Source organism: Vulpes vulpes, chromosome 14, assembly GCF_048418805.1.
Source record: "Vulpes vulpes isolate BD-2025 chromosome 14, VulVul3, whole genome shotgun sequence".
In the NCBI taxonomy this organism is placed as follows: domain Eukaryota; kingdom Metazoa; phylum Chordata; class Mammalia; order Carnivora; family Canidae; genus Vulpes; species Vulpes vulpes.
The window spans coordinates 44,414,391-44,442,350 of record NC_132793.1 but is presented as its reverse complement, the minus strand read 5'-3'; the positions used below and the strand labels follow the sequence as shown (position 1 = coordinate 44,442,350).

Here is a 27,960-nt window from a genome sequence, read left to right as displayed (position 1 = left end):
TGGGTGGCTCAGCGGTTTAGTGCTTGCTGTCAGCCCAGGGCCTGATCCTGGAGACCCGGGATCAAGTCCCATGTCAGGCTCCCTGCATGGATTCTGTTTCTCCTCTGCCTGTGTCTCTGCCCCCCTGTGTGTGTGTGTGTGTGTGTGTGTGATAAATAAATAAATAAATAAAATCTTTAATAGAATGTGTTCAAACTTAGATGCAATGAACTTAAAACAGACTATTTTATATTATATATGTATATTATAAACATGTATATATAACTAGTGCCCATTATTTTCAGTTTAAAGGAGTCCCTTTATATCTTGTCTATAAAAGACTTCGGAAGTAAGAACATACACAGACTGAAAGTGAAGGGATGGAAAATGATGTCCCATGCAGATAGAAACCAAAAAAAAAGCTGGGGTTATATCAGGCAAAGCTACAGCTATATTAGACAAAACAGGCTTTAGAGCAAAGACTATAATAAAAGACAAAGAAGTGCATTAAATAACGATAAAGGCATCAATCTAACAAGAGTATATATAGCATTTGTAAATATTTATGCACCTGACATAGAAGCACCTAAATGGGAGAAATTTATAGCAATACATTAATAGGAGGGGACTTTAGTACCCCACTACATCAATGGATAGATCATCCAGACAGAAAACTAAAAAGGAAACATCAGCATTAAATGACTTATTAGACCAGATGGACTTAATATAAAGATATACAAAACATTCGATCCAAAAGCAGGGGAATAGACATTCTTCTCAACTGCACATGGAACATTTTCCAGGATAGTTTAAATGTTAGGCCACATAATAAATTAATAAATTTAGAGAAATTTAAGAAGATTGAAACCATATCAAACATCTTTCTAACTACAATGGTATTAAACAAGAAAGTTATTACAAGAAGAAAACTGGGAAAATCCTAATACATGGAGATTAAATAAAATAACATGCTGCTGCATAACCAATGAATCAACAAATAAATCAAAGGACAAACCAAAAAATATCTTGAAACAAATGAAAATGGAAATATAACATACTTATATCTATAGAATGCAGCAAAAGCAGTTCTTAAAGGAAATTCATAGTGATACAAGCCTAACTCAAGAAACAAGAAAAATCTCATTTAAACAATCTAATTTACACCTAAAGGAGCTAGAAGAAGAACAAATGAAGCCACAAGTTAATAGAAGAAAGGAAATAACAAAGATCAGAGCAGAAATAAATGAAATAGAGACTAAAAAAGACAATAGAAAACATCAGTGAAACTATGAGCTGGTTCTTTGAAGAGATAAACAAAACTGAAAAACATTTAGCTAGACTCACCAGGAAAAAAACAGAGGGCTCAAATAAGTAAAATCATAAATGAAAGGGGAGAAGTTACAACTGATACTGCAGAGATGCAAAGAATCATGAGACTACTATGAATAATTACATGCCAACAAATTGGACAACCTAGAAGAAATGGATAAATTACCAGAAACATACACCCTTCCAAGACCAAATAATGAAGAAATAGAAAATCTGAACAGACCGATTACTAGTAAGGAAACTGAATCACTAATTTAAAAAAAACCTCTAAACAAACCTGGTCTGGTGGACCAGACAGCTTCACTGGTGAATTCTATCAAACATTAAAAGAAGATTTAATACCAATCCTTGCAAAGTGAAGGAAACAATCAACAAAACTAAAAGGCAGCCTACAGAATGGGAGGAGATATTTGCAAATGACATATCTGATTAAAGGGTTAGTATCCAAAATCTATAAGGAACTTCTCTTCAGGCTCCCCAGAGGGAGCCTGCTTTGCCCTCTGCATGTGTCTCTGCCTCTCTCTGTATGTCTCTCATGAATAAATAAATAAATAATATTTTTTAAAAGGCCACATATTATATAATTCCATTTATAGGAAATGTCCAGAATAGGCAAATTTATAGAAACAGAGTAGATTTGCTGCCACCAGAGTCTTGTGGGGAAGGAGAGGATGGGGTGACTGCTAATAGGTACAGGGTATCCTTTGGGGTGATGAAAATGTTTTGGAACCAGAGAGGAACTCAATAAATATCTAATGAATTATGCAGCCTGCATGGCCAGAGAGTTTCCCCCATGCTTCTGTCTATGATCCGTGCTACAACAGTTACCAAAAGTGTTTTGGAACCAGGGGGGTGAACAGGCATGTGACATTTTCTCCATGTCTCTATTATGCTATCCTTTGCTTTCTGGGATGTGGCATCCTCTCTTTGGCAAGGCTCAGAGGTAAGGCGACATCATGATCCACTCTGAAAGACCAAGGCTCGTCCTCACCCACAGCAGTTTGCAATAACAGTCAATGGAATATCACAGTGTTTTACTGCCAAGTATTAGAAAAAAAACAAGCATAATTTCTCCAATTTGTCCATGAAAATATGTTGTTGATTAGAGGGCACAACCATTTTGTGTTGCATTGTGAAACTTTCATCTCTACTATTTATGTTGCCAAAGAGGAGCACCTCATGGTCTTCATGTGTTTCCAGATTTTCACGGGGAGGAACGGGCAATATGTTTGTGCACTACTCTCAAGCTATGCTGTCTGATATGGGAACCTCAAGCCCCATGTGCTACTAGGCAGTTGAAAGGTGGCATCTCTGAATCGAGGCATGCTGTATGTGTAAAATACCCACTGAATTCTAAAGACTTGGTACAAAAAAAAAGAATGTAAAGTATTCTTACTGATACTTTTTATAGCAATAACGTGTTGAAACAATAATATTTTGGATATAGGGGCTAAATAATATTACAATTAATTTTACCCAGTTTAAAATTTTTTAATTAATAGAGCTATCAGAATATTTAAAATTACATATGTGGTTCACCCTGTATTTCTTTTCGGCAAGGCTGCTCTCTGTTCCCTAGTGTTTGACTCTGAGAGCAATTTTTCCATTGTTTCTTGCTTAGCTCAAAAAGTCAAATGTAGGTTTACTCTGCAGGTGAGTTGTCACCCAGGGCTTTGAGGCAAGTGGCCAGTGTGTATATGATTGCTCATACATCAGGTGTGAGGGATGGCAACTTGTTTGTTTTGCCTTTATCTGGAATGAGAGGATGGGGACCTATGGCCAGCAGACAGGAAATACAAATGTGGCAATAGTTACACGGTCTACTTGCTTTTATACTGCAATTGACAGAAGCACCCAGAAAAAGTAAAAAAATGAATATGCATAAGATCAAGATGTATTCCTAAAAAATCAATTATTAAAGTGGCTTTATTGAGAATGGTTCATGGTCAGTCACAAATACTGATTAAACACCTGCTGCATGAGTGGTGTATTCTGGGTATTGGGAATCCATTGGGGAACAAGACAGGCCACAATTCCAGCCCTTGTGGAGTTGACCTGTTGATTCTAGAACCATCTTCCAAGAAATAATTCTGAAATTTTTTCAAGTTTTAAATGATGTATGAGTTTAGAAATGGACCAGGAATAGGCAGCCCAGGTGGCTCAGTGGTTAAGCGCTGCCTTCAGCCAGGGAGTGATCCTGGAGACCCAGGATCGAGTCCCATATGAGGCTACCTGCATGGAGCCTGCTTCTCCCTCTGCCTGTGTTTCTGCCTCTCCCTCTCTCTCTCTCTCTCTGTCTCTCATGAATAAAACAATAAAATCTTAAAAAAAAAAAAAAAGAAATGGACCAGGAGTTATGGAGAACTCACCCTGTGTGTCTCAGTTATAGAAAACTGTCGAAAAATAAAACAACTTCAAAACAAAGGTGTAAGGATGCTTAGTGTTTTATTCTCAACACGTGTGATCCTTAATTAAAATGAAATCATCATAAAATATATATGGATGTCATACATACACATACTGTAAAGGGAGATTGTATTTACGACTGAATTAGCATGCAGCTATCTTTATTTCTTATCATATTTTCAGATAAATCTAAAGATAAAGAAAATTCATTGAAGGTTTATAAAATGATATCAAGCCCTTCCATGGAATGAACTTTTAATGGGCTCAATGGATATCCAAAAAGACACAGTTTATTTTGGCATTTACCAGTCCAAATTAGGCCCAGCAGGGCTGCAAAAGATGGTGGGTCCACTGGAGGTATCTAAATGTAGGCCTATTTTCACCTCTTCACAAGTCTCGAACAAAGAGTTTCTGATCTTCATTTTTTCATGATCACCTTTATGCTAGGCTCTTCCTACTGTCTCATGGTATATAACTGGGAAGGGGAACGCCTACCTCCCTCTACCTGTTCTGCATGTCATCTTGCCCAACTTTTCTAGAAGTGAACTTATATTCAATAACCAGGACAGTTTAACCATTCTTTTGCCAAAGTTTAGGCATGGTTCTAAAGCCACTTTGATTCAGAGAGACAGATCAGCAGGGATTCTCCTTACCTAATCTTATGGTTTCCTCCATCAAGTTTCCTGGGGCTCCTATGTGGGGCTATCATGTTTCTTAACCCTTCCCCATAGGCCTTCAAGTTCCCAAATCACCTCTCTCTTACACTTTCTGTCTCATGTACTCAAATGCCCAAACCCATGATCCCCCAGGAAATGTCACTTCTCCATGAAGAAATGGTGAAGCCCCTGCCCACTGGTTCCTTCTTGGGGCTTGGAAGTTTGGCAGCCCTGGACCTGCTTGCCAATGAGTTTTTCTTCTTGTCCCATTTTTATACACTCTGACCTCAAAGGTCAGAATTTACAGTACTGAGACTGTACACATAACAAAATAGAAAATCATATATAAAAGTAGAGGAAAAGGGATTTAACAGTTAATTTTTCAAGCCTTAATTGAATGAATGGTTTTAGACACCTACATGGATATGTGTACATGGATAGAGCCTTGCAGGATATAGGACAACTTTTTGATGCCAGCAAATGAAACCAAAATGATAGAAAGAAGAAAAAGCTGAGTCTGTCCCAATTCCAAAGGAGTGATCTATGTTAACAGAAACATGAAACAACTTGACAGTCACCCATATTTCAGTTTCAACCAGCCAACCAACAAAGCAAAACAATAACAACAAAATAAAATGTTCTTTTAGGTTCTATTCAAGGAGGCTGATTTAAAAAGCACCAGGTCCATTATCACTAACACACTCTCAATGACCCATGGGCCCAAAATAGGTATAACAGTAACACACTAGAAGAAATGACAACCAGGCACAAGCGAGTCACTGACAGAGAAGCAAATAAAAGAAAAACACTGAGGGGACGAGTCATTTAAAAGCCAGCTACCTAGAGGCATTTGCATTTATGAACAAAGTTGACAACTCGTAGTATGATTTAACTTAGTACGTGTTTATTCTTAGAAAACAATTTCTGGGTGGCTCAGGTCATGATCTCAGAGTCCTGGGATGGAGCCCTGCATCGGACTTTCTACCGAGTGGGGAGTCTGGTTGTCTCTCTCCTTCTGCTCCTCCCTCCTGCTTGTGCTTGAGCTCGATTGCTTTCTCTCTCTCACTCTCATTCTCGCTCTGTCTCAGATAAATAAAATCTTAAAAAAGAAAAGAATTCCCAGTACAATAAGTTTGAAACATATTCCCCCAAATTAAAAATGGCAAACTTCAGAGAAACATGATTTGGAAGGGCAGGAAGATGGAATGAGTGGCGAGTTCATCCAAATGTGTCCTCCACTCACAAATAAACAAGTGGAAGAAAAAGCCTGTATGAAGGCAAAGTTTAGGCAAGCATGAGCAAAAGGAAAAATAATCATTTATCCCATATTCTAACCTTACATTAAGTTTGGAAACTTTCTAGAAATCACTATATAAAGTAAAAAGAGGTGAAAAGTATTTAGTGTATATACATTTATAAGGAAAGTTAACATAAACATTATATTTACTTTAGAAGTCGGAAGTGAAATGACAGGGAACCTTGGCATGGAATCTGTTGACAGGAGAGGTAAGTATCACTAACAACTGAATGACTGATTTGTTCCAGGGCTTACCAGCATGGCCAGAGGGCAGGTGAGAGACACAAATATAATTTCCCAAGGGAAGAAGAATGAGATTGGGTGGGAGACCAGAACATGAGGTCATGAAATTTAAAGTAACCAAACTTAAGAGCAAGAACAATCCATCCCAAATGTCAAGAGAAGTGAAGCAAAAAATGGAAGAACACAACATATTCTAAAACCAAGGTATAAAAAGAGTAGGTGTCAAGGACCTGTGTGACTTCCCCCTCACCTCCTTCCCCAGGGGACTTCCCTCCATACCCTAAAGCCCAGCACATCATCTTTTCCTCATCTGCTTTATTCTGAGCATTTGCCCTCATCACTTACACACTATGTATTTAATCTCTTCCCTTTTGTGTCTTTCTCCTCTAACTAGAATGCAGGCCCCATGAGGGCAAGGACTTTTGTCTGTTGGAGATGCTTCTGCTTGCCCAGCACCTGGAATGAGGGCTGGCACACACCATGCAGTCAATATGATGTACTGGATGAATGAAGGAGGCATGCTGGGGCCTCTGGGAAAGAAAGCACTGGCCTTAGCCAGCTCCCTCCCTCTCTGCAGTGGTGCAGACATGTCAGCCCAGAACAGCCGCAGCCATCCTGCCAATGGGACAGCAGCCAGCGGCAGGCTGAAGCTGACACCAGGAAAAGCAGAGTGGAAAAGGGAACGAAACCCAAACCCTGAAGATTCAAACCCCTAAGTCCGGCCTGTCTCCAGACCTCCCAGTTATACGAGCCTATAAATGCCCTATGCTTGAAGCCATTTTGAGTTGGGTTTTCTTTAATTTCTGACTGGAAGCATTCTCACTGATTATCTGCATTTTGAAATCTGAAAACATGGTTTTAGGAAAACTCAGGTTAAGGCAGGGTGTGTATGAAAGGACAAGATTGGGTGGGAAGAGATACGAGAAGTCATCTTCACTTGGTATAAGTAGATAAAATCCCACGCCTGCCATGGTTCATATATTCCCGTAAGATCTAGCCCAAGGGTCTATGACAAATATGAAATAAGGCCTTCATGTCCCAACACAACCAGAAATTACCAGATAACAAAGGGTTTAACGTAGCTGTGGCTTACATGGTTCCAGAAAACCTGTATTTGGAGAAGAAGAATCATTATCCTTTCCCACCAAATGATATACATGGCCCCTCCATGTCCTACCACTTCATTTTTGCTGACAGAAAGAAATCTGAAGATTTTTACTTTTACAAGGAGATCCATAATCATACTAATGTTGGTCTTTCCAGAAAGTGAAGTGGCAGCAACGTGAGCTTTCAGAAAGCAGGGAATACTCTTCAATCTCTGTAGGCCATTTCAGTATAGATGTTTCATGGGAACAATTTCCTTTGGGATAGTAGGGAAAGCTGTATTCATAAAAAACGGAAGTGCTTCCAGCACTTCTCAAACTTCAACGTACATAAAAATCAAGTGGACCATTTGATAACAAACACAGATTCCCAGGCAAACACAGTCAGGAGGCCTGGGGCAGGGCTGCGATTTTGCATTTTAGCAAGTTCTCCATGGATGTAGAGGCTGCTGTTCCACGGACCGTGCGTGAAGTAGAACTGAACAGCATATGAAATAAGAGTTCCCCTTAAGTAAATTGAGGTAAATCTGAGAGGGAAAGCAATGTGTTGTGGGGTTAGCAGGGGGGTGGAGGGTGCAAGATGACATGTCCGTGCCAGCCTTGTGGAGCTGCCAGCCACCCCTGGATGGTCTTCTCGACAACAGGGACAAACAAACCCTTGTTAAATCCTTACATACTAAAAGCCCAATGAGCCTGTCACAGATAAGAAGGACGTGTCACAGAGCTTCACCGTATAGGCCCGGGCCTACAGGGACATCGGTCCTGCCCCCAGACCCCTCCTGTACTCCTAGCTGAGGTGCAGGCATCAGTGCACAGAAGTGACAATGAAAACATCCTGGAATTTTTAGAGAATATTCTGGGAAAGAAGGGGCAGAAAAGGGAAGCCCTGGAAAGGCAGCATCACCTTAGGAAAACTGATGCCAGGGGTTATTTAGAGATGACAGCTGGATTTTGGGGAGGTCACTCCCATACTCACATTTCTGATCTGCATTTTTCAAGATATGAAATTCCTCCAAACTCATCCTTTAACACCAATCATGTTTTAAAAATACAAATATCTCCTAGGGGTAAGAGTGTGAGTTTGTCTTTCCTTCATATTTTGTAGAAACATCTTCAGGCAGGCTTCCTCCTTCTCATCCAACCAAGCTTAGCTGCCTGAAGGCCTTGCAGGGGTTTTTATACATTCACTTGTTGAAGGATATCCTTGTTGCTTTCAGTTTTTTGTGTTTTTAAAAGCAAGCTCTAGGCCCAGCATAGGGCTTGAACTCACAATCCTAAGATCAAGAGTCACATGCTCTACTGACCAAGTCAGCTAAGTGCCCTGAGTACAGGGGTTTTTAAAATGAGCAGAGGAATGGGGTGCCTGGGTGGCTCAGTCCATTAAGTGTCTGACTCTTGATTTCAGCTTAGGTCTTGATCTCAGGGCTGTGAGACTGAGCCCTACAAGCAGGCTCCACACTCAGCATGGAGAATACTTAAAATTCTCTCTCTCCCTCTGCCCCTCCCCACCCCCAACTTGCATGCCCACACATGCTTATATGTGCACATGTGCTCTTGCTCTCTCTAAAAAATAATAATAATAATAATAATAATAATAATAATAATAACAATTAAAAATGTTTAAAGCATAGGAAAGAAGGAAATTTTTGAGATCATATTCCCTGTAGGAGCTTAGCAATCCTGACAGGCAAAAGTACCAGGTATAACATTAAATGTGTGACCTCTCTAAAAAAAGCTCTTTGTGCTTATAATTTAGTTAAAATACAGAATTTTTAAAAGATTTTTCAATTTATTCATGAGAGACACAGAAAGAGAGGCAGAAACATAGAGGTAAAAGTAGGCTCCCTGTGGGGAGCCCAATGCAAGACTTGATCCCAGGACCCCAGGATCATGACCTGAGCCAAAAGCAGATGCTCAAACACTGAGCCACCCAGGTGTCCCTAGAATAAATAATTAAAGAAAAAATCTAAATAGCTAAAATCAATAACACAAGAAACAACAGGTGTTAGCAAGGATGTGGAGAAAGGGAAACCCCCTTACACTGCTGGTGGGAATACTAGCTGGTGCAGCTACTGTGGAAAACAGTATGAAGTTTCCTCAAAAAAATAAAAATAGGGCAGCCCCGGTGGCGCAGCGGTTTAGCACCACCTGCAGCCCGGGGTGTGATCCTGGAGACCTGGGATCAAGTCCCAGGTCAGGCTCCTTGCATGGAGCCTGCTTCTCCCTCTGCCTCTCTCTCTCTCTCTCTCTGTCACTCACGAATAAATAAATAAAATCTTTTAAAAAATAAAAATAAAATAAAACTGCCTTACAATCCAGTAATTATACTACTGGGCATTTACCCAAAAGATATAAAAACACTAATTCAAAGGGATACATGCACCCCAATGTTTACTGCAGCATTATTTGCAATAGCCAAACTATGGAAGCAGTCCAAGTGCCCATCAATTGATGAATGAATAAAGATGTAGTATACAATGGAGTATTATATAGCCATAAAAAGAATGAAATCTTGCATGTGTAACAACATGGATGGAGCTAGAGAGTATAACTGTAAGCAAAACAATCAGTCAGAGAAAGACAAATACCATATGATTTCACTTACGTGGAATCTAGGAAACAAAACAAATGATCAAAGAAAAAAAGAGAGAGAGAGAAACAAACCAAGAAATAGACTCTTAACTACAGAGAACAAACATATGGTTACCAGAGGGGAGGCAGAAGGAGGGGTGAAATAGGTGATGGAGATTAAGGAAGGTACTTGTCATGATGAGCAATGATTCCAGGTGTATGGAATTGTTGAATCATTATATTGTACACTGGAAACTAATATGAGGCTATATGTTAACTATTTGGAATTAAAATTAAAATAAAAAAATAAAAATAAAAGGTTTAAGCTTTCTCTAGAAAACCATGGTCTGGTGCCATGTCCACAAAAGGAACATGGTGATGGTGACAAACGTGGGTTTTGAGGGATGTCTGTCCCCACACAACCCCCACACAACCAGGAACACATTCTATGTGGAAAGGGATATGGGAACAAGAGGAATAGCACAAAGGAGCTACATGCATGGACAAGCTGAGAAGCAGTGTAGAGTGGCAGCTGGTTGGCTACAAAATTCACAGAGGAACAGAGGAAGGTTATTGATGAGGGTTCAGATGGGAACAGTGACAAAAGATCATGATTTTCTAAGAGTACAAAAACTACCTTGGCATGTGAGACTTTAATTTTCCAGAAAGGAACCCAGGTGTACATGACTAGCTCCAACTTCATATGTGAGAGATTTAAAAAAATGAAGCTGACACTGCAAATGGGTACAAAGTACAAGGAGAAACAAGGGCCTTGCTGTAACCACGACTAATTTCCAGGCAAGTGTTGAAAGTCTCATTAAATTAAATTAAATTTTTAATAAAAGCAAAATAAGTCATAGTAGAAGAGAGAGAAAAAAGAATATGAATTAAGTAATGAAGCCACTGAGAACAAGGCCATGACTACAGCCAGACCCATAACCCATTCATGACCCTGAGTCATCTGATTTTCCTCCATCTCCAGTGTGTATTTATTCAGAGAGAATCCCAAGTCATAAGGAAATGTCACCAACACACTCTACTTAAGAATGTAGACAACGTAAAGTACATTTTAATAAAAGCTCTACTTGAGTCATAATAAAAAATTTAAATATCAGTATACATAAAAATAACTAGATTTCCTATTATAGAAGTATGCATGCCCATGATTTTTCAAAAATCAAACAGAAATGAACTCAATTTAAAAATACATAAAAGATCTGTACAGATGTTACCAAAGTAGACCTACAAATGGCAAATAGCATATGAAAAAATGCTCAATACCATACATCATTATGTAATTACAAATTAAAACAACAAGATACCACTACACACCTATTAGAAAGGTGGAAATTCAAAACATTGACAGTACCAAAGCTGGTGAAGATGTGGGGCAACAGGAACTCTCATTCATGCCTTGTGGAATGCAGAATGGTATGGCCACTTTGGAAGATAGTGTGGTAGTTTACACAAAACATTCTTACCATATCACTCAAACTTGTGCTCCTTGGTATATACTCAAATCAGCTGAAAACTTACAACCACACAAAGACCTGCACACAAATGTTTATAGAAGCTTTATTCATAATTGCTCAAACTTAAAAGTAACTAAGATGTTCTTCAGTATGTGGATGGATAAATAAACTATGCTACACCCAGACAATGGAATATAATTTAGCACTAAAAAGAAATTAACTATCAAGATATGGAGAAACCTTAAAATGTATATTACTAAGTGAAAAAGGCCAATTTGCAAAGGCTACATACTTTATGATTCCAACCATAGGACACTCTGGAAAAGGCAAAACTGGAGACAAAACTTTTTACTGGAAACAGGAAATAGATCAGTGGTTGCCAGAGGCTGTAGGGAAAGAGAGAGGGATGAAAGAGGTAGAGCCAGAAGATTTTTTTTTTATTTTTATTTTTATTTTTTTAAATTTTTATTTATTTATGATAGTCACACAGAGAGAGAGAGAGAGAGGCAGAGACACAGGCAGATGGAGAAGCAGGCTCCATGCACCGGGAGCCCGACGTGGGATTCGATCCCGGGTCTCCAGGATCGCGCCCTCGGCCAAAGGCAGGCGCCAAACCGCTGCGCCACCCAGGGATCCCAAGCCAGAAGATTTTTAGAAACTACTCTGTAGAATACTAAAATAGTGGATACAGTCTTTATGTATTTGGCAAAACCCACAAAGTGTACAACAGAAAGACTAAAACCCCAATGTAAACTATGGACTTTGGGTGGTAATGATATAGGTTCATCAATGGTAATTAATGGCCTAACTCTGGTGTGGGATGTAAACTGATGGAGAGTCTAGCGAGAGAGAGAGAAGAGGTATGTAGGAACTCTCTGTACTTTCTGCTCAGTGTTGCTCTAAGCCTACAATAGCTCAAAAAAAGGCTATTAATGAAAGAAAAATCAAGCAGCACCAATAAATATAAAGCAAAAAGTAAGTCACCAGCTATACCCCAACCTCCTGGTCATGCTCCTCAGGTTAATGAAGTCTTATGTACATGAGATCAGTAAGATTAATTAAGTCCCGTATACCTTTCTAGAGCTTCTGTATATGTGTGAGATAAAAATTAGACATGATGGGCTCATAGCATTCTTCCCCCACCTTTTTATTTTTATTTTTTTTAAAGATTTTATTTATTTATTCATGATAGACAGAAAGAGAGAGGCAGAGACACAGGCAAAGGGAGAAGCAGGCTCCATGCCAGGAGCCCGATGTGGGACTCGATCCCGGGACTCCAGGATCATGCCCTGGGCCAAAGGCAGGCGCTAAACCGCTGAGCCACCCAGGGATCCCCGCCCCCCACCTTTTTAATAATGGAACCAACTCTGGGCACACATCCAGCCTGTCAGAGACAGACCCTCAGTCTCCCTTGCATCTAGGTAGGGCCATGCAACCAACTTCCTGACCATAGACTGTGCACAGAAGTGATGTAAGTTCCATGAAAGAGAAGCATTTCTTCATTTTTCTTCCTATCTTTCTCCATGGGCTGAAAATGTGGCTATGTTGTTCTGAGCCAGCTCAAAGCATTCTCATGGAGCAGGAAAAGAGCCTGCTCCATCTAGAAATTTTGTGTGCCAGGCTATGGACCCCTTTGATAGTCTGGTGATGCTACACCCCTGTTCAGACTAATGTTTTTAAATATGTAAAATAAAAGACAATGAATTATATTGAAATAAAGTTAACAAAATGTTTGAAAATGTGTGTTTTAGTAACATCTATGCCTCCAAATTAATGCATTACATAACAAGGTCTAGTTAGAGTAAACCCAGAGAAATTTCAAAGCAGGATGTGCATACATATTTTGAGATACCTGGAACAACTGTAACATGATATGAAAATATCCATGATTTCTATGGTTACAAAGTCATGGTTTCACAAACACTCCAGAGGCTCATTGCTTCCATTCACAATGGAAGCATGCACTACATTTCAATTTGAGGTTAATAAAATAAAGATGAAGTTTTTCTATCCATCCAGATTCACAGACCCCTTGACTCATTATGCAGATGTTAGGTAAACACGCTTAGTCTACCAAATGAAGAAGCAGTAAGAGAAGGAACCTGGGTGCCCTGTGTAATTTCATGGGGTAAAGGCTGCTGCTCTGCTCACGTCTGCACTACCCTGTGAGAGAGGTAGAGTTTCTGTCTGGCTCGAGCCACTGTGTTTTGGGGTTTCTCTGTTGCTTTGCCTGAAAACTTAGTAAAGAGAGCAGTATGTGTGGTGAGGAGTTGAATCTGGAAGCTAACTGTCTTAGTTTTTTTTTTTTTTTTTTGAAACAGAAAGAGTGAACCTGTGAGAGCAGGGTGGAGAGAGGCAAGGGGAGAGGGAGAGAGAGAGTCTCAAGCAGATGCACTGTTGTGTGCAGGGCCCAATGTGGGGTTCAATCTCACAACCCAGGGAGATCATGACCTGAGCTGAAATCATGAGTTGGACATTTAACTCACTGAGCCACCCAGATGCCCCTAACTGCCTTAGTTTTAATTTGAGCTCTGCTACTTGCTGTTGAGTATTCTTTGGGCTAATTACTTAACCTCTCTAAGTCTCAGTTTCCTAACCTGTAAGATACGGATGATAATAATGGTACCTAGCTAATAATGTCACTGCACATACTGATACACAGAAAGTGACCAAAATACTACAAACCTTCCATACATGTAAGCTATCAGTACTATTACTATTATAGTGTTTACTGTTTGTAGTGTATACTGTTTGACTCCTGGCTTCTCTCACCATCCTAGACATCATTCCATATAAGATATATAAGTTTATTTCTATTTCTTTAAAATCTGCATAGTAATGTGCTGAATAAATATGCCAAAATTCATTTAGCCAGTCTCCAAATACACAGTGATCATTTAGGATATTTCTCAAAGTTTCACTTAAAAGGCTATTATATGAATTATAGAAAAAGCTCTCTGAAACTACTCCACCAATCCCTTTGTCCTAACATTTTGCAGCAAGTTTACTGAGATCTTATTTACATTCTATAAAAATGCACCTATTTTATTTTATTTTATTTTATTTATTTTTAAGACTCTATTTATTTATTCATGAGAGACACACAGAGAAAGGCAGAGACATAGGCAGAGGGAGAAGCAGCCTCCCTGCAGGGAGCCTGATGCAGGACTTGATCCCAGGACCCTGGGATCATGACCTGAGCCAAAGGCAGATACTTACCACTGAGCCACCCAGATGCCCCAAAATGCACCCATTTTAAATGCACAGTTTGATGAGCTCTATAATACCTTGTAAGAATAAGACTTCATGTATAAGACCTTACCTTGAAAAAGGTAAATTATAGAAAACGCAAACCTGCCCTACGACCCAGCAATTGCACTGCTGGGGATTTACCCCAAAGATACAGATGCAATGAAATGCCAGGACACCTGCACCCCGATATTTCTAGCAGCAATGTCCACAATAGCCTAACTGTGGAAGGAGCTTCGGTGTCCATCGAAAGATGAATGGATAAAGAAGATATGGTCTGTGTATACAATGGAATATTACTCAGCCATTAGAAACGACAAATACCCACCATTTGCTTCAATGTGGATGGAACTGGAGGGTATTATGCTGAGTGAAATAAGTCAGTTGGAGGACAAACATTATATGGTCTCATTCATTTGGGAAATATAAATAATAGTGAAAGGGAATAGAAGGAAAGGGAGAAGAAATGGGTAGGAAATATCACAAAGGGAGACAGAACATGAAGACTCCTAACTCTGGGAAACGAACTAGGGGTGGTGAAAGGGGAGGAGGGCAGGGGGTGGGGGTGAATGGGTGATGGGCACTGAGAGGGGCACTTGATGGGATGAGCACTAGGTGTTATTCTGTATGTTGGCAAATTGAACACCAATAAAAAATAAATTTATTATTTAAGAAAAACATTCTTGAAAACAAACAAAAAAAAGAAAATGCAAAGCATTGATATTATTCCTACCACACTAATACTGTTCATTTTCTTTGATAGAGATGATCCTGTCCTGAAAGAGCTGTGGAGAGCAACTCAACTGTCCTTTTCTTCAGCAATGTCCCCAGATTTGTGTCTGACAATGCATCCCTCCTACTCCTGAGCTCTGGGAATAGACCTAAATGATACCAGCCAGCAGCTTCTGGCCCAGTGATGGGTCAGCACAGGACATAATCTGAGCCGACTGATGACAGGCAAACAGACTTTTGTGTTGGGGCTTCTGAACAAAAGTATACCCATCACTCTTTCCCCAAGGGACTTGAAGTGATAAAAGGTCTGAGGCTACCTCACCCATCCTACAACCACAGAGGAACCACTGGTCTGAAAAGGGTCAGCCTGGAAGAGACAGATCAAACAGGGCTAGCTAAACCCTCCAGGAAACTAGCATCACCATGGATTCTTCACTGGACTCTGTGTAGTAATAAATTCTCCAGTTACTTAAGCAAGTTGGATGGGTTTCTACTACTTGCCAGCAAAAGAATCCTAGGCAGTACTCAAGCTAGGTATAGAATTCCAAATTTTAGGCAACGTAAAGAAGGGAATTAAAGATCATCCCTGATGGTCCTACTACCACCAAGGGTCAATTATTGGCCACTTCTAGTGTTGTAGGCCTCCTTCCCTGGGAGGCAGCCAGGCAGCTCACACAGAGCTCTACATGCTGGGATTTCTTGGGGTGAGCTCTTAGGACCTTCCATCCCTGTAAGGAGTGACAGAAACAGGACAGGACACAAGGAGAGGTCAGACTGCAAGCAGTAGGGTTACAACAAACACTAGCTGATCCCATTGGGAGTTCTGGCCCTGGGAAGACCCTTCAGAATTACCCCTCCTTGAGGCAGGGAGCTAGTGACATTTTATACTGCATGTCCTCCTTCTCCTGCCCAAGACTAGTCCCTAGAGGCAGGCTGCCCTTGAGAGGGGCAGGTGTTGGGCAAAATCCTGCTCTTCAGTCCAGGGCAATCTCTTTCAAGGGGGACTCAGCTTCAAGCTGCTGATGCTCACACATTGCACAGTTAGAAAATGAATTCTTTAGTCTGGAACAAGAGGGGTCTGGGTGGCACAGAATAGTATCACACTTGCACGTTTCCTTTTATGCTATTTTATTCATGTGTTTTCTTTCTGTAGAAATTTAAATCATAGGGACCCCTGGGTGGCTCAGTGATTGAGTGTCGCCTTCGGCTCAGGGAGTGATCTTGGGATCCTAGGATCCAGTCCCCACATCAGGCTCACTGCAGAAAGCCAGTTTCTCTCTCTGCCTATGTCTCTGCCTTGCTCTGTATGTGTCTCTCATGAATAAATAAATAAAACCTTAAAAAAATTTAAGTCATATTTATTTTTTTAAATTTATTTATGATAGTCACACACACACACACACACACACACACACACACACAGAGAGAGAGAGAGAGAGAGAGAGGCAGAGACATAGGCAGAGGGAGAAGCAGGCTCCATGCCCCGGGAGCCCGATGTGGGATTTGATCCCGGGTCTCCAGGATTGCGCCCTGGGGCAAAGGCAGGCGCTAAACCCGCTGCACCACCCAGGGATCCCTTTAAGTCATATTTAAATGCTGTTTTATATTTTGGTATGAGCCTAGCATTACAATTCTGAGAATTTTCCAATCATTAAATATTCTGTAAGTGAGGGCAGCCTGGGTGGCTCAGCGGTTTAGCGCCGCCTTCAGCCCAGGGCCTGATCCTGGAGACCCAGGATCGAGGCTCCCTGCATGGAGCCTGCTTCTCCCTCTGCTTGTGTCTCTGCCTCTCTGTCTCTCTCTCTTTCTCTCTCTCTCTCTCTCTCTCTCTCTGTCTCTCTCACGAATAAATAAAATCTCTTTAAAAAAATAAAATAAATATTCTGTAAGTGAATTGCAGAGTTATAATTCCTTCATATAGTTACCATAAAGTATTTAAACATTCTCTTATTATTGGACATTTAGAGTATTTCCAATATCTTTAATTCTCATGTATAAATTTTGTTTGTATCTTTGCAACCAGTTTTTAAGATGTATTTCTAAGAGTGAAATTAAAGGGTTGAAGGATATGAACCACTGGCAGCATTCTGGCCAAACTGCCCTTTGGAACTTCATGTCAATTACAGTCCAATGACTGCTACATTTGTCTCATTAGAATTGAATGTTTCTCTATTTTATATCTTGCCAATTGATCGAAAATGATGTCTCATTCTTGTTTTGGCTTCCTTTCCCCCAATGAATGATAAATTTTAAGAGCTTTTTTTTTTTAACTTTTTTTTTTTAAGATTTTATTTATTTATTCATGGGAGACAGAGAGAGAGAGAGAGAGAGAGAGAGAGAGAGAGAGGCAGAGACACAGGCAGAGGAAGAAGCAGGCTCCATGCAGGGAGCCTGACGTGGGACTCGATCCCTGGTCTCCAGGATCATGCCCTGGGCTGAAGGCGGCACTAAACCACTGAGCCACCATGGCCACCCAATTTTAAGAGCTTTAAATATCCATTGTTTTTTGTTTGTTTTTCTTCATATGTAAACAGTGTGGCCATTTTTTGGGGGCGTCAGTTTCTCTATTTTGGTATCAAATGGTCTTTTATTGACAAAAAATATCTGACTGGACAAGCAACTTCTCAATATGACTCTTTCCCTAAATGTATTGGTTAAACTCACTCGATCAAGCCCTCCACCAATAAAATAATTTTTATTTTATTTTTTTTATTTTTTATTTTTTTTAATTTTTATTTATTTATGATAGTCACAGAGAGAGAGAGAGGCAGAGACACAGGCAGAGGGAGAAGCAGGCTCCATGCACCGGGAGCCCGACGTGGGATTCGATCCCAGGTCTCCAGGATCGCGCCCTGGGCCAAAGGCAGGCGCCAAACCGCTGCGCCACCCAGGGATCCCTAAAATAATTTTTAAAATAAATCTTTCAGTTAAAATGGTAGCAAGCTCCTTGTTCTATTCTCTCTTTTTTTAATTTCATGGATTGTCTTTTGGCCAAATGTATGTCCACTTACTTGAGCAATCCAGCCCGATGGAAGACATAGAGATCCTGCTCCAGAGTACAGTTGTTGAAGGGCACAATCTTCACGAAGTTCTGGATGAGGGCAAACTCAGGGGTGAGGTGTGGCAGAGAAATGATGCAGAAGTTCTTGTCCTAACATGATTGGCGATCAGGGCACACCAGAAAATAGGGAGTAAAATGTGTAAAGGACAGGGTATTCAAGTTCAACTTTCTGATAATTTGGAAAGTGATCATATGAAATTCAAGTGGATGAGGAATTACAAGCATATGGAGAAATTCTCTGCAAGTCTGACTGAAACCTAAATAAATGAGTGTTGTAAACAATGGGACCCATTCGGCATAGCTCTTTTGTGGAAGTCATTTTTGAAAGTAAAGTCCTTTGTGCTGGCAAATTTGCTTGCACCCTGAAGGAAATGAGGCAGCACTGTGTCAGTCAAGGCTCTAGGCTTGCTAAGTGACAGAGCACCAGCCTCGGTCCCCTCTTCTGGGATGAGAGGCTTGTCCTCCAGGCCTTTCTTCTCTAAAATCCTGTATTATATGTGAATGGACATCCATATTTTATCATGACATGATCTCATTTAGTGAACAGATCTAAGGATGTGTTTAACCTGGGAAGTGTGCTTAGTTAGTAGGCATAGGAGGATCCAAATGTCCTCAGAACTGCTACTTACCCCTGGGATCTGCACTGCCCAAAGTGGGAACCAGCAGCCACGTCTGGATACTGGGCATTTAGGAATGTGGCCTGGTGCGACTGGGGAACTGAGTTTTTTATTTTACTTCATTTTAATTAATTTAAAATTTAAATTAAAAACTGATACTCAATTCAGTTATTGGAAAAGTTCTATGTATGTTGGAATAACTTGAGTATATGAATCTACTTATTCAACTGTAAATTTTACAAAATCTAAACACATATCATATATTTTTGATGAAAATGTAGCATTTATATTGAAATGTGCTACAGGTGTAATATACATTTTAGATTTCAAACACTGGGAAAAAGAATGTTAAATATCTCGATAACTTTTCATACTGATTACATGTTAAAATGATTAAATTTGGGCCATATTCAGTTAAATAAAATGTATTATTAAAATTGATTTCATCTCTGTGAAATCACTTTTTTTAACTTTTTTTTTTTAATGTGGCTACTAGAATATTTAGAATTACTTATGTGGCTTAAATTTGTTGTCTATGGAACAGTGCTGTCCTAGATGTTGTGTTCCAAACTTTGCACTTGACCCCCTGCCAGGTGCCTGCAGGAACCGCCTGCTCTTCCCAGAGCTAATTTGTCCCTTTGGGATCTCGCCTCCTCCTGAACCCTGTGAAGGCATTACTTGTGCTAATCCACAACCCTGGGGACATTTGGGCAAACCAAAGAAGTGAATCATTGTTTGACCTTATCTTCCTTCTTTCTAGCAAAATAACACAGCTCCTTTTGGGGAACTTGAAAGTCACGTTGTTGAAAATATTCAAGTTGAAAACAAGGAATCTGTACCAAGTCTCAGTGGTACCTCAATTGTCTTCCTTCCCCACTTTTCTTCCCTCCAGCAAAGTGATAAATTGATTAGAATCTCCATCCCTTTACAACAATGAAACAAAAATAGAGGAAGAGGACAGGAATGGAGGATGTTGTTTGCACTGGTCTGTTTGCCTGGGGCCCATTCACCAAACATATTGTAGTAGGTTGAGTGCCTCCTACACATCAGGGATTGTGTTGGGCAATGCCAACCAGAAAATCAGCCACAAATTCCTACTTTCCTACTATCAGAAAAGCAATATAATGGTTTCAGAATTCTTTGAGCCAATGTAAGCTATAAAGTCAGATAGCAGTCAAATGCACTTTTGTGTCATTTCTGACATTTTCATGTACTACCAGCATTCTATTAGTGATTTGATTCTACTAAAAAACTGTTAAAGCTATCCTTAAAAGAAATTATACATTGAAAGGGAACTATTAAAACAGCAATGACAATATTTTTAAGAGTTCACAGTATGTCACTCAACCTTATTTTTCAGAACACAGAAGCAATTCAAACCTCAACATTCATAACAATATACATGCTTGGAGAGTGAATATGGCATTTTACTTTTCTGTAACTTTTTTAGCTCACAAAACCAATTATATCACTCAAAATTCAGCATGTACTTACAGGAAAAAGACTGAAGACAAAATTCATAAAGTCCAGTGACCTGTAAACAAGACAGTAAGCATTGTCACTGATGTGCAAGCAAAAAGGGCATCAATCTATATTTAAGGAGATTGATGGTTTTCTTCCTGTCAGGTAGTGACAGCCAACCACTAGTTGGAATTTATGTTTAGCTGAACATTAATCAAGTAGCAGAAAGTTATAAGCTTCATATTTCAGTAATGAAGTATTTTTCTATAACTAAAGACATTATTATAGCAATTAATAATTTGTATATTCAAAGAGCAAGATACTCATTATGACACATTGTGACACTCCCTTTTGTTAGAGCTTTTTGGGGAGATATGGGTATATTATAAGCAGCTCTGATCTTTTTATCTTTTTCATGCATGAGATCTTCTGGCCAGCTGTGGATGTATAGTCACAGGCAAACCATAATGGATCATTGAATTTCTGTCTGAAAATTCAAAAGTCATACTCTAAGCACAATCATATCTGAATGCACAGGGAAAAATAAATACACACAAGAAATCTAGGAGGGCTTATAGGCTTTTTAGATGTCTGTAATATAAGTGAAATAAATATTTCCCTTTTCAACTTCCAGGATTTCCAAAGAAATTGAAAACTGAAGAGGAAAAGAGTACAAATAAAACATAATTCTAAGTGAGATTGGAAGACTGGGAATATGTTTAAATACATTTTCTAAGAAAGAAATGTCTGGGAGCACTCTTGGTCATCTAAAAAATACTCCAGAACCTCTGGTCTATCAAAATGGGGCAATTTTATCCTTTTCCAGATTATCTTGTGAATAAAATGGTGGAGTAGGTGGGAATTCTAAAGGAGATGCGAATCTAGGCATCGAGGTCAAAGGTCCACTTCCAGACTAAGACTATAGATGGGAGTATGCACTGAACACACGGAGATAGGAAATGGGGTGATTGAGTGGTCTGGTGGGCACCCAGGCTTTGTCTGGCACCATGCCTCCTTCTTCTAGCAGTTGCCACAGATTGTTGTTCAGTCCCACTAACCCCCTCTCAGATTACTTTTGGGTAAGGTTTCAGCCCCAAATTTGGAGGGGAGCATGAGACAAAGGACTAAGCTATCACCATGGCCTGGCCTGGCCCCATCTATCAGCTCAGGAATGAGCACACAGTCTTATCAGGTCTGATGGAGCTTTAGCTAGAAAGCCAGCCTCAAACCATAAAGAAGTCCTCACTAGCTTCTGGTACACAGCCTGAGCTCACTGTCTATTTTTTCGGCGCCCATAAAGTATACTCCTCTGAGAATGGGGCCAGCAGCAAGGAACCAGAGGTTAGGAGGGAGAGAGAGAAACCTGGAAATTGATGGGGTTATCTTGAATCAAGCCACATTGAAAATCAATCCCATCAGTGCACTTATCCTTTGTTCTATGAAGTGATTATTCCATTTTTTAAAAGCCATTTCAGTTGGATCTTCTGATACCTGCAACCAAAAGACTCCAGACAAGCAACCACTTAACTCCACATCCTCCCCCCAAAATGCAAACTTTAGAGAATGGAGAGCAGCATGTGGTTACAAAAGTGATGATTTCCCAAATCCCCAACTGTTATACAGGTGAGTCAAAATAGGGCAGTCTGGTTCTGCAGCCCTTGCCCAAATTATATTATTATTCTGAGACCCTCTGGGACTGGGTCTCAGAAATCTCTACTTTAAAGAAAAAAAAGAAAGGAAAGAAAGGAAAGAAAGGAAAGAAAGAAAGAAAGAAAGGGAAGAAAGAAAGAAAGAAAGAAAGAAAGAAAGAAACAAACAAACAAACAAACAAACAAACCCAGGAGATTAGAATGCAAGGCCTGGTTTGGAAACCATGGGCTCCCCAAGATTAAAATGTGAGGCTGCCACTGCTGTAAGAAAAGTCTTCCTGTCATGGTACCTGGGATCGGTACTTGCCTTGCTTCATATTTCTCCTCGATACAAAAGAGCTGAATACAAAAAGCAGCTGAGGCTCCCTTATAGGTGGGGCGGAAGTAGCCGGTCTCCTCGGGCAGCAACATGGATGCCAAGCTCGAATTGCTGCCATTGCAGTCTGTGTCGCCCACAGTGGACTGCTGGCTGAATTTTTCTATGTCCTAGAGCAAGGAGACAGGAGGATCCAAGTGAAAATCCTATTCATCTTCTGCAATTTAATGGGCTAGTGGTTGCATCATCTCTACATTTTATGGTCTCCCTAGGACAGATGTGATAGTCTCACCTGAAACAAATAATCCTGAGCCAGGCCTTTTAATGAAATATTCAAAATTTATAAAGGGATTGAAAGAAGTCCTCACATGAAGATCAGAAAACAAATGGTTTTGTTGGTCTTTCAGATAGGATCCATATTTCAACTGCAACACTGTGTACAAGTTGTATTATGCACATAGCAATTCCATAGGCAAAACACCTGTCTCCCAGTGTTTTCACTGAGATTTTGGGCTATAAAAATTTTTGGATCTTGGAACTATTTGGGCAGTTTGGTGATGAGGTGGAGCCCAGGGAGGTCCAATTGGCGAGACCTTTTAGGGGAGTCTGAGAAGGTGTTATAGCTCAGTACAGGAAAAGGATTCATTCTGAGATCCTTCTCAGAGTTCTTTTATTATTTTTTTTAAGATTTTATTTATTTATTCATGAGAGACAGAGACACAGGCAGAGGGAGAAGCAGGCTCCATGCAGGGAGCCTGACGTGGGACTCGATCTAGGACATAGAAAAATTCAGCCAGAGTCTTCAGGATAAGGCCCCGGGCTGAAGGTGGCGTTAAACCACCTTTTGTGGACACAGGGAGAGAGGGCACTGCTTTCTGCTAGTCCCTTCCCTCACAGTACTACTGGACTTTCTCCTTTCTCCACTGTGCTAAGCCAGTGTAAACTCTTCCATCGATTTTCTTCATTCTCAACATTTTGAAAGGGCTCACTTTCTAATATCTCCTCTCCTAGTCTTGTTTTCTTTGTGGATTTGTGCCCTTCTTATTGCTTTATTGTCATTTCCATGATTTTTTTTTCCATAAAGGAGAGGAGATAAACATAAGACATCAAATCCACCTTGTTGACCCACATGCCCTCTGGGGTTCCAGTATGTCTAATGCAGCAGGGACCATCCTGTCCCCTCCTCCACATCCACATTCTGCTTTGGGGCCCTATAGGAATAGCTAGCTACCTGTTAGAAAGAGAGCCTGGCTTGCCCTCTGCTCCATGCCTTTCTCTCCTCCCTGGAGCCTGACGTGGTAGTGCCCTGGTGTGGGTGTTCTCAGAGGCAAACTCTGAGCTAAGTTCATTTGGGGAGAGATGCCAGGAAATTCTGCAAGGTGAGTGGGAAAGGGAGGCAAGGAAGGAAGGACGCTAATGCAGAGTGTCCCACTCAGTCCCAAAGATCCCTGGGACACTCTGAAGAATACATTTCAGAGCCGTCCCACCTAAGGCAAAGAAACTAGGGTAGTGATTCTCCAACTCCCTTCAGTAATTTTCTGATGGCTGGTCTCCAAATATTCTGACCTGCCTACAGGCACAGCATCAGAGAAAACCCAGGCACCTGAAGTCATCAACCTTAGGAGCTGAGCAATGAACAGTGCCAGAATGATATGGGTGGGGCTCCAAGGCATATGCTAAAGTGAGATTCAGAAAATGGACCCATGCCTGCCCGATGCACTCTCTTCCTAGCTGCACATCCTGCTCCTGATTGTATGATCTCTCCTGTCCTCCACACACTTTGCCCAGGAGGGCAGACCCTACTTCAAGGGTGGAGTCTGCCTCCAGCCAGGTGTGTACACTGAATTCAGTAGGGGAAATAGGAAATCCACTTGTTACAGGTCTATGCTTTGTTCTCCAGTTCAGCGTTAGCCAAAATAAAGTGGCACCTTTATCCTTAGCCGACTTTTGTGAAGACTTCCTAATTGTTCAGAATCTGGAGAAGGAAAAGGTACCAAAATCTGGCCCTCTTCCAGAATTCTGATGTCTGGGATTAGTGTTCAGTTAATGTGTCCCAGGACCTCTATGGAGATGACTCAGCCTCCTGTTCCTTCAAGGGTTCTCCAGACTTCTCACGTTGAATCACAAATCTGTAAGAGGTGCTGGGGAATCCACTAAAAGCTCAGAACTGTGCTCACCACTGGGGAATGAGAGTCTGATCATGTGAATCTCCCACTTTAAATTTTCAAAGCCTTCCTCTGCTCCTTAGGAAAAAATCAAAATCCCAAGCAGGGTCCACAGAACCCTGCCAAACCTGAATCCTTAGGTTTCTAGCAGGAAACAGAGGGTGCATTCTAATAGAGCAGACAAAGGAGGTTTGACAAAGGACCACATGTAAAAGTGGGAGAAGGTTAAAGAAGGGAAACCAATAAAGGAAGATGCTACCACCCCTGAATCTGTAACAGGAGGGAGCAGTTACTAGAACCTGACATTCACATATGAATGAATGACACATAATACATACAGGTGTACAGGTGAGCATATATGTGTGCCAATGACACACACAGTTAGAGAAGACTCTTACAGATGTCTTGCCCCTCCAAAGTGTTTTCTTGCTGCACAATGGGAAGTGGAGGAAAAACTATTTACTGAAATCGCTGCAAATAATTCCTGTAGAAAGTATAACCTCTAGGACCAAGCTGTACAAGGGATACAGAATAAAAGATTTCTCAGGGGAGGAAGATTTCATTGAGGGAGGCTTTGTGGAGTAGGTGCTAAAGAAGGCAGCAGTTGTAAACTGAGAGAAAGAGGCAGGGGAGGCCTGGAGGAGGACCAAGCACGCCAACATTCAGCAGACCGTAGAGAACCTCCCTGGGGCCAACCGGGCAGCACATAAGCCCTACCTCCATTTCACTACTGTTTCCGCTTTGGACTGCTGAGAAAAGATCATCAACTGGGGCTTCATCTGTAATTCTCCCCTGCAAATGACAAAGGCAAGACATTTAATCAACATCTTCAGTGATTTAGATCCTGGTTCTGTGGCTTAATGGCTTGGGAAAGTCATGGAGTCCCAGTGGCCTCATCTGTAAAAAGGACTAAGAGCAGCAAGGTTGTTATAAGGATAAAATAAGAACAGAGAGATAGAGAGATGCTAGCAGTGCTGGCTCCTCCTCATTCTCTGTAAATGTCAGTTATTCCTTTATTATTCTTATTCTTCTGTGTAACTTAAAGCTGCACTAAGTTTTTTCCAACTGCTTTATTGCAGTATAATTGACAGTAAACTGCATATATTCCAAGTATACTTTTTGAAAACTTTTAACCTAGGTATGCACCCATGAAAATATCACCATCATAAAAATAATGAACACATACATCACTCCCCAAAGCTTCTGTGTTTCTTGGTGCCTCTCTCTCCCCACCCTATGCCACTCGACCAACCACATGCAAATGATTATTGGCTTTTTGTCACTATAGATTATAGGCTGAGTCTATTTCTGGATCTTCTATTCTGTTCCATTAATCTATCTGTTGCCCTTGGCATCATTATCACAGGGGCTTAATGACAACTATACAGTAAACCTTGAAATCAGTAGTATTAGTTCAACAACTGTTCTGTTCCAAAGTTGTTTTGGCTATTCTAGGTCCTTTCCATATGAATTTGGAATCAATTTTTTCAATTTCCAGTCAAAATTCCCCTGAAATTTTGACTGGAAATGCATTGGTCAGTTTGGGAAGAATTGACCCATTGACAATATCAAGTCTTCAAAACCAGGAACATGAGATATCTCTCCATTTATTTAGATCTCATTTCATTTCTTTCAGAAATGTTTTGTGGTTTTCAGTGTGCAAGTATTGAAAATCTTTTGTCAGATTTATCTCTTAGTATTTTGTATATTTGTGCTATTGAAAATGGTATTTATTTCCAGTTGTGATTGTTAATTGTTATTACACAGAAATAAAATTGAACTTCACATATTAATTTTGTATATATTAGCAACTTGCTAAATTATTTATTAGTTCTAGTAGCTGTTTTGTAGATTCTAGATAATTATCTGCAAATTATAATTATCTGCAAATAAAGGACAGTTTTAATTCTTCCTTTCCAATTTGGATGCCTTTTATTTCTGTTATCTTTTTCCGCAGGCTTGAACTTCTAGGATAATTTTAAATAGAAGAGGTGAGAGCAGACATTCTTGTATTGTTCCTGACCATGGTGGAAAAGCATTCAGTCTTCTACCATTAAGTATGATGTTAGCTATCGGGTATTCACAAATGGCCTCTATCAAATTGAAGAAGTTCCTTCTGATTCCTAATTTTCTGAGAGTTTTAACAAGGAGCGAATGTTGAATTTTCAAATGCCTTCCTTGCATTTTTCAGAGAAACACATAGCTAATCTTTTTTAGCTTGTTAATATGGTGAATTATATCGATTGACTTTTTTTTTTTAAAGTAGGTCCATGCCCAGCATGGAGCCCAGTGAGAGGCTTAAACTCATGACCCTGAGATCAAGATCTGAGCTGAGATCAAGAGTTATCACCCTTAGCTGACTGAGCCACCCAGGCATGCTTGATTGATTTTTTTATGTTAAACCAATCTTGCATTCCCAGAATAAACCCTACTTGGTCATGATGTACTATTCTTTTTATATATTGATTCCAATTACTAAATTTTTTATTAGGACTTTTCCATTAATGTTCATAAGAGCTATTAACCTGGAGTTTTATCTTCTTGTAATCTCTTTTATTGTGAGAAGACATACTTTAGATGACTTAAATCCTTTTAAATTCATTGAGATTTATTTTGTGGTCCAGAATATGGTCTACCTTGGTAAATGTTCTATGTGCACAGAACAAGAATATGTATTCTGTCATTTTGTGGGTAGAGTGTTAAGTGTCAACTAGGTCAAAGTTGTGATAATATTCTTAAAAATCTATATTCCTACTGATTTCCTACTTTTTCCATCAATTATTAAGAGAGGATATTGAAATCTCCAAATACAGTCATTTATTCATTTGTTTGTATTTGCAGTTCTATCCGTTTTTGCTTCCTGTGTTTTGAAGTTCTATTAGACACATAAATATTTAGGATTGTTATGTTCTCATGATCTTTGTTATTTCTGGTAATATTCCCTTTTCTGAAATCTGCTTTGAATGCAATGAATAAAGCTACTCCAGCTTTCTTCTGATTAGTGTTAACATGCTGTATCTTTTTGTATCCTTCAAATTTGAACCTATTGTATCTTTGCATTTAAAGGGCATATTTGGGATCTCTGGGTGGCTCAGTTGGTTAAGTGTCTGAATTCAGCAAGTGCATTCTTATGGTCTAAATATAACCAAGTCTTGTTTTTCATCCAACCTATTTTGGCCTTACATAATCTTTGATTGGGATATTCAACGTATATTACATTTAATGTGATTCTCAATATGGTTAGATTTAAGTCTGACACCATATTTGTTTTATATTTGTCCTTCTGCTCTTTATTTTTTTCCATATTTTTGCCTTCTTTTAGACTAGTTGTATATATTTTTTTAAAGATTTATTTTAATAATCTCTACACCCAACACCAGGCCTGAACTCACAACCCCAAGATCAAGAGTCACATGCTTTACCAACTGAGCCAGCCAGGTGCCCTACTTGTATATTTTTATGATTCAACTTTCTCTCTTCTGTAGGCTTATTAAGTATAACTCTCTGAATTTGATTTGTAACTTCAATATTTTTTTACAGTTTATGATATACATCTTTAACTTACCACATCTGTCTTTTAGGTAATATTACACCACTTCAGGTATGGTAGAAGAGCCTTCAAGTAGTATATTTATATTTCTCCCCTCCTGGTTT

General features: G+C 39.9%; 1 protein-coding gene across 4 annotated transcripts in view; it reads right to left on the bottom strand.

Annotated features, from left to right (window-relative positions):
* The window catches only part of CFAP61 (cilia and flagella associated protein 61), a 277,436-nt gene that overhangs the window by 164,594 nt on the left and 84,882 nt on the right, over nt 1-27,960 (bottom strand). For all 4 annotated transcript variants that reach the window (XR_011996986.1, XR_011996985.1, XM_026002334.2 and 1 more), the window contains exons 10-13: nt 25,024-25,098; nt 22,133-22,311; nt 20,210-20,249; nt 18,049-18,188 (exon numbers count right to left, since the gene is read on the bottom strand). Coding sequence is in view for 2 of the 4 variants with exons in the window: in XM_026002334.2 (XP_025858119.1) it covers nt 18,049-18,188; nt 20,210-20,249; nt 22,133-22,311; nt 25,024-25,098 (434 nt within the window). In the remaining 2 variants the exon portion in view is untranslated. The remainder of the gene's footprint in view (nt 1-18,048; nt 18,189-20,209; nt 20,250-22,132; nt 22,312-25,023; nt 25,099-27,960) is intronic.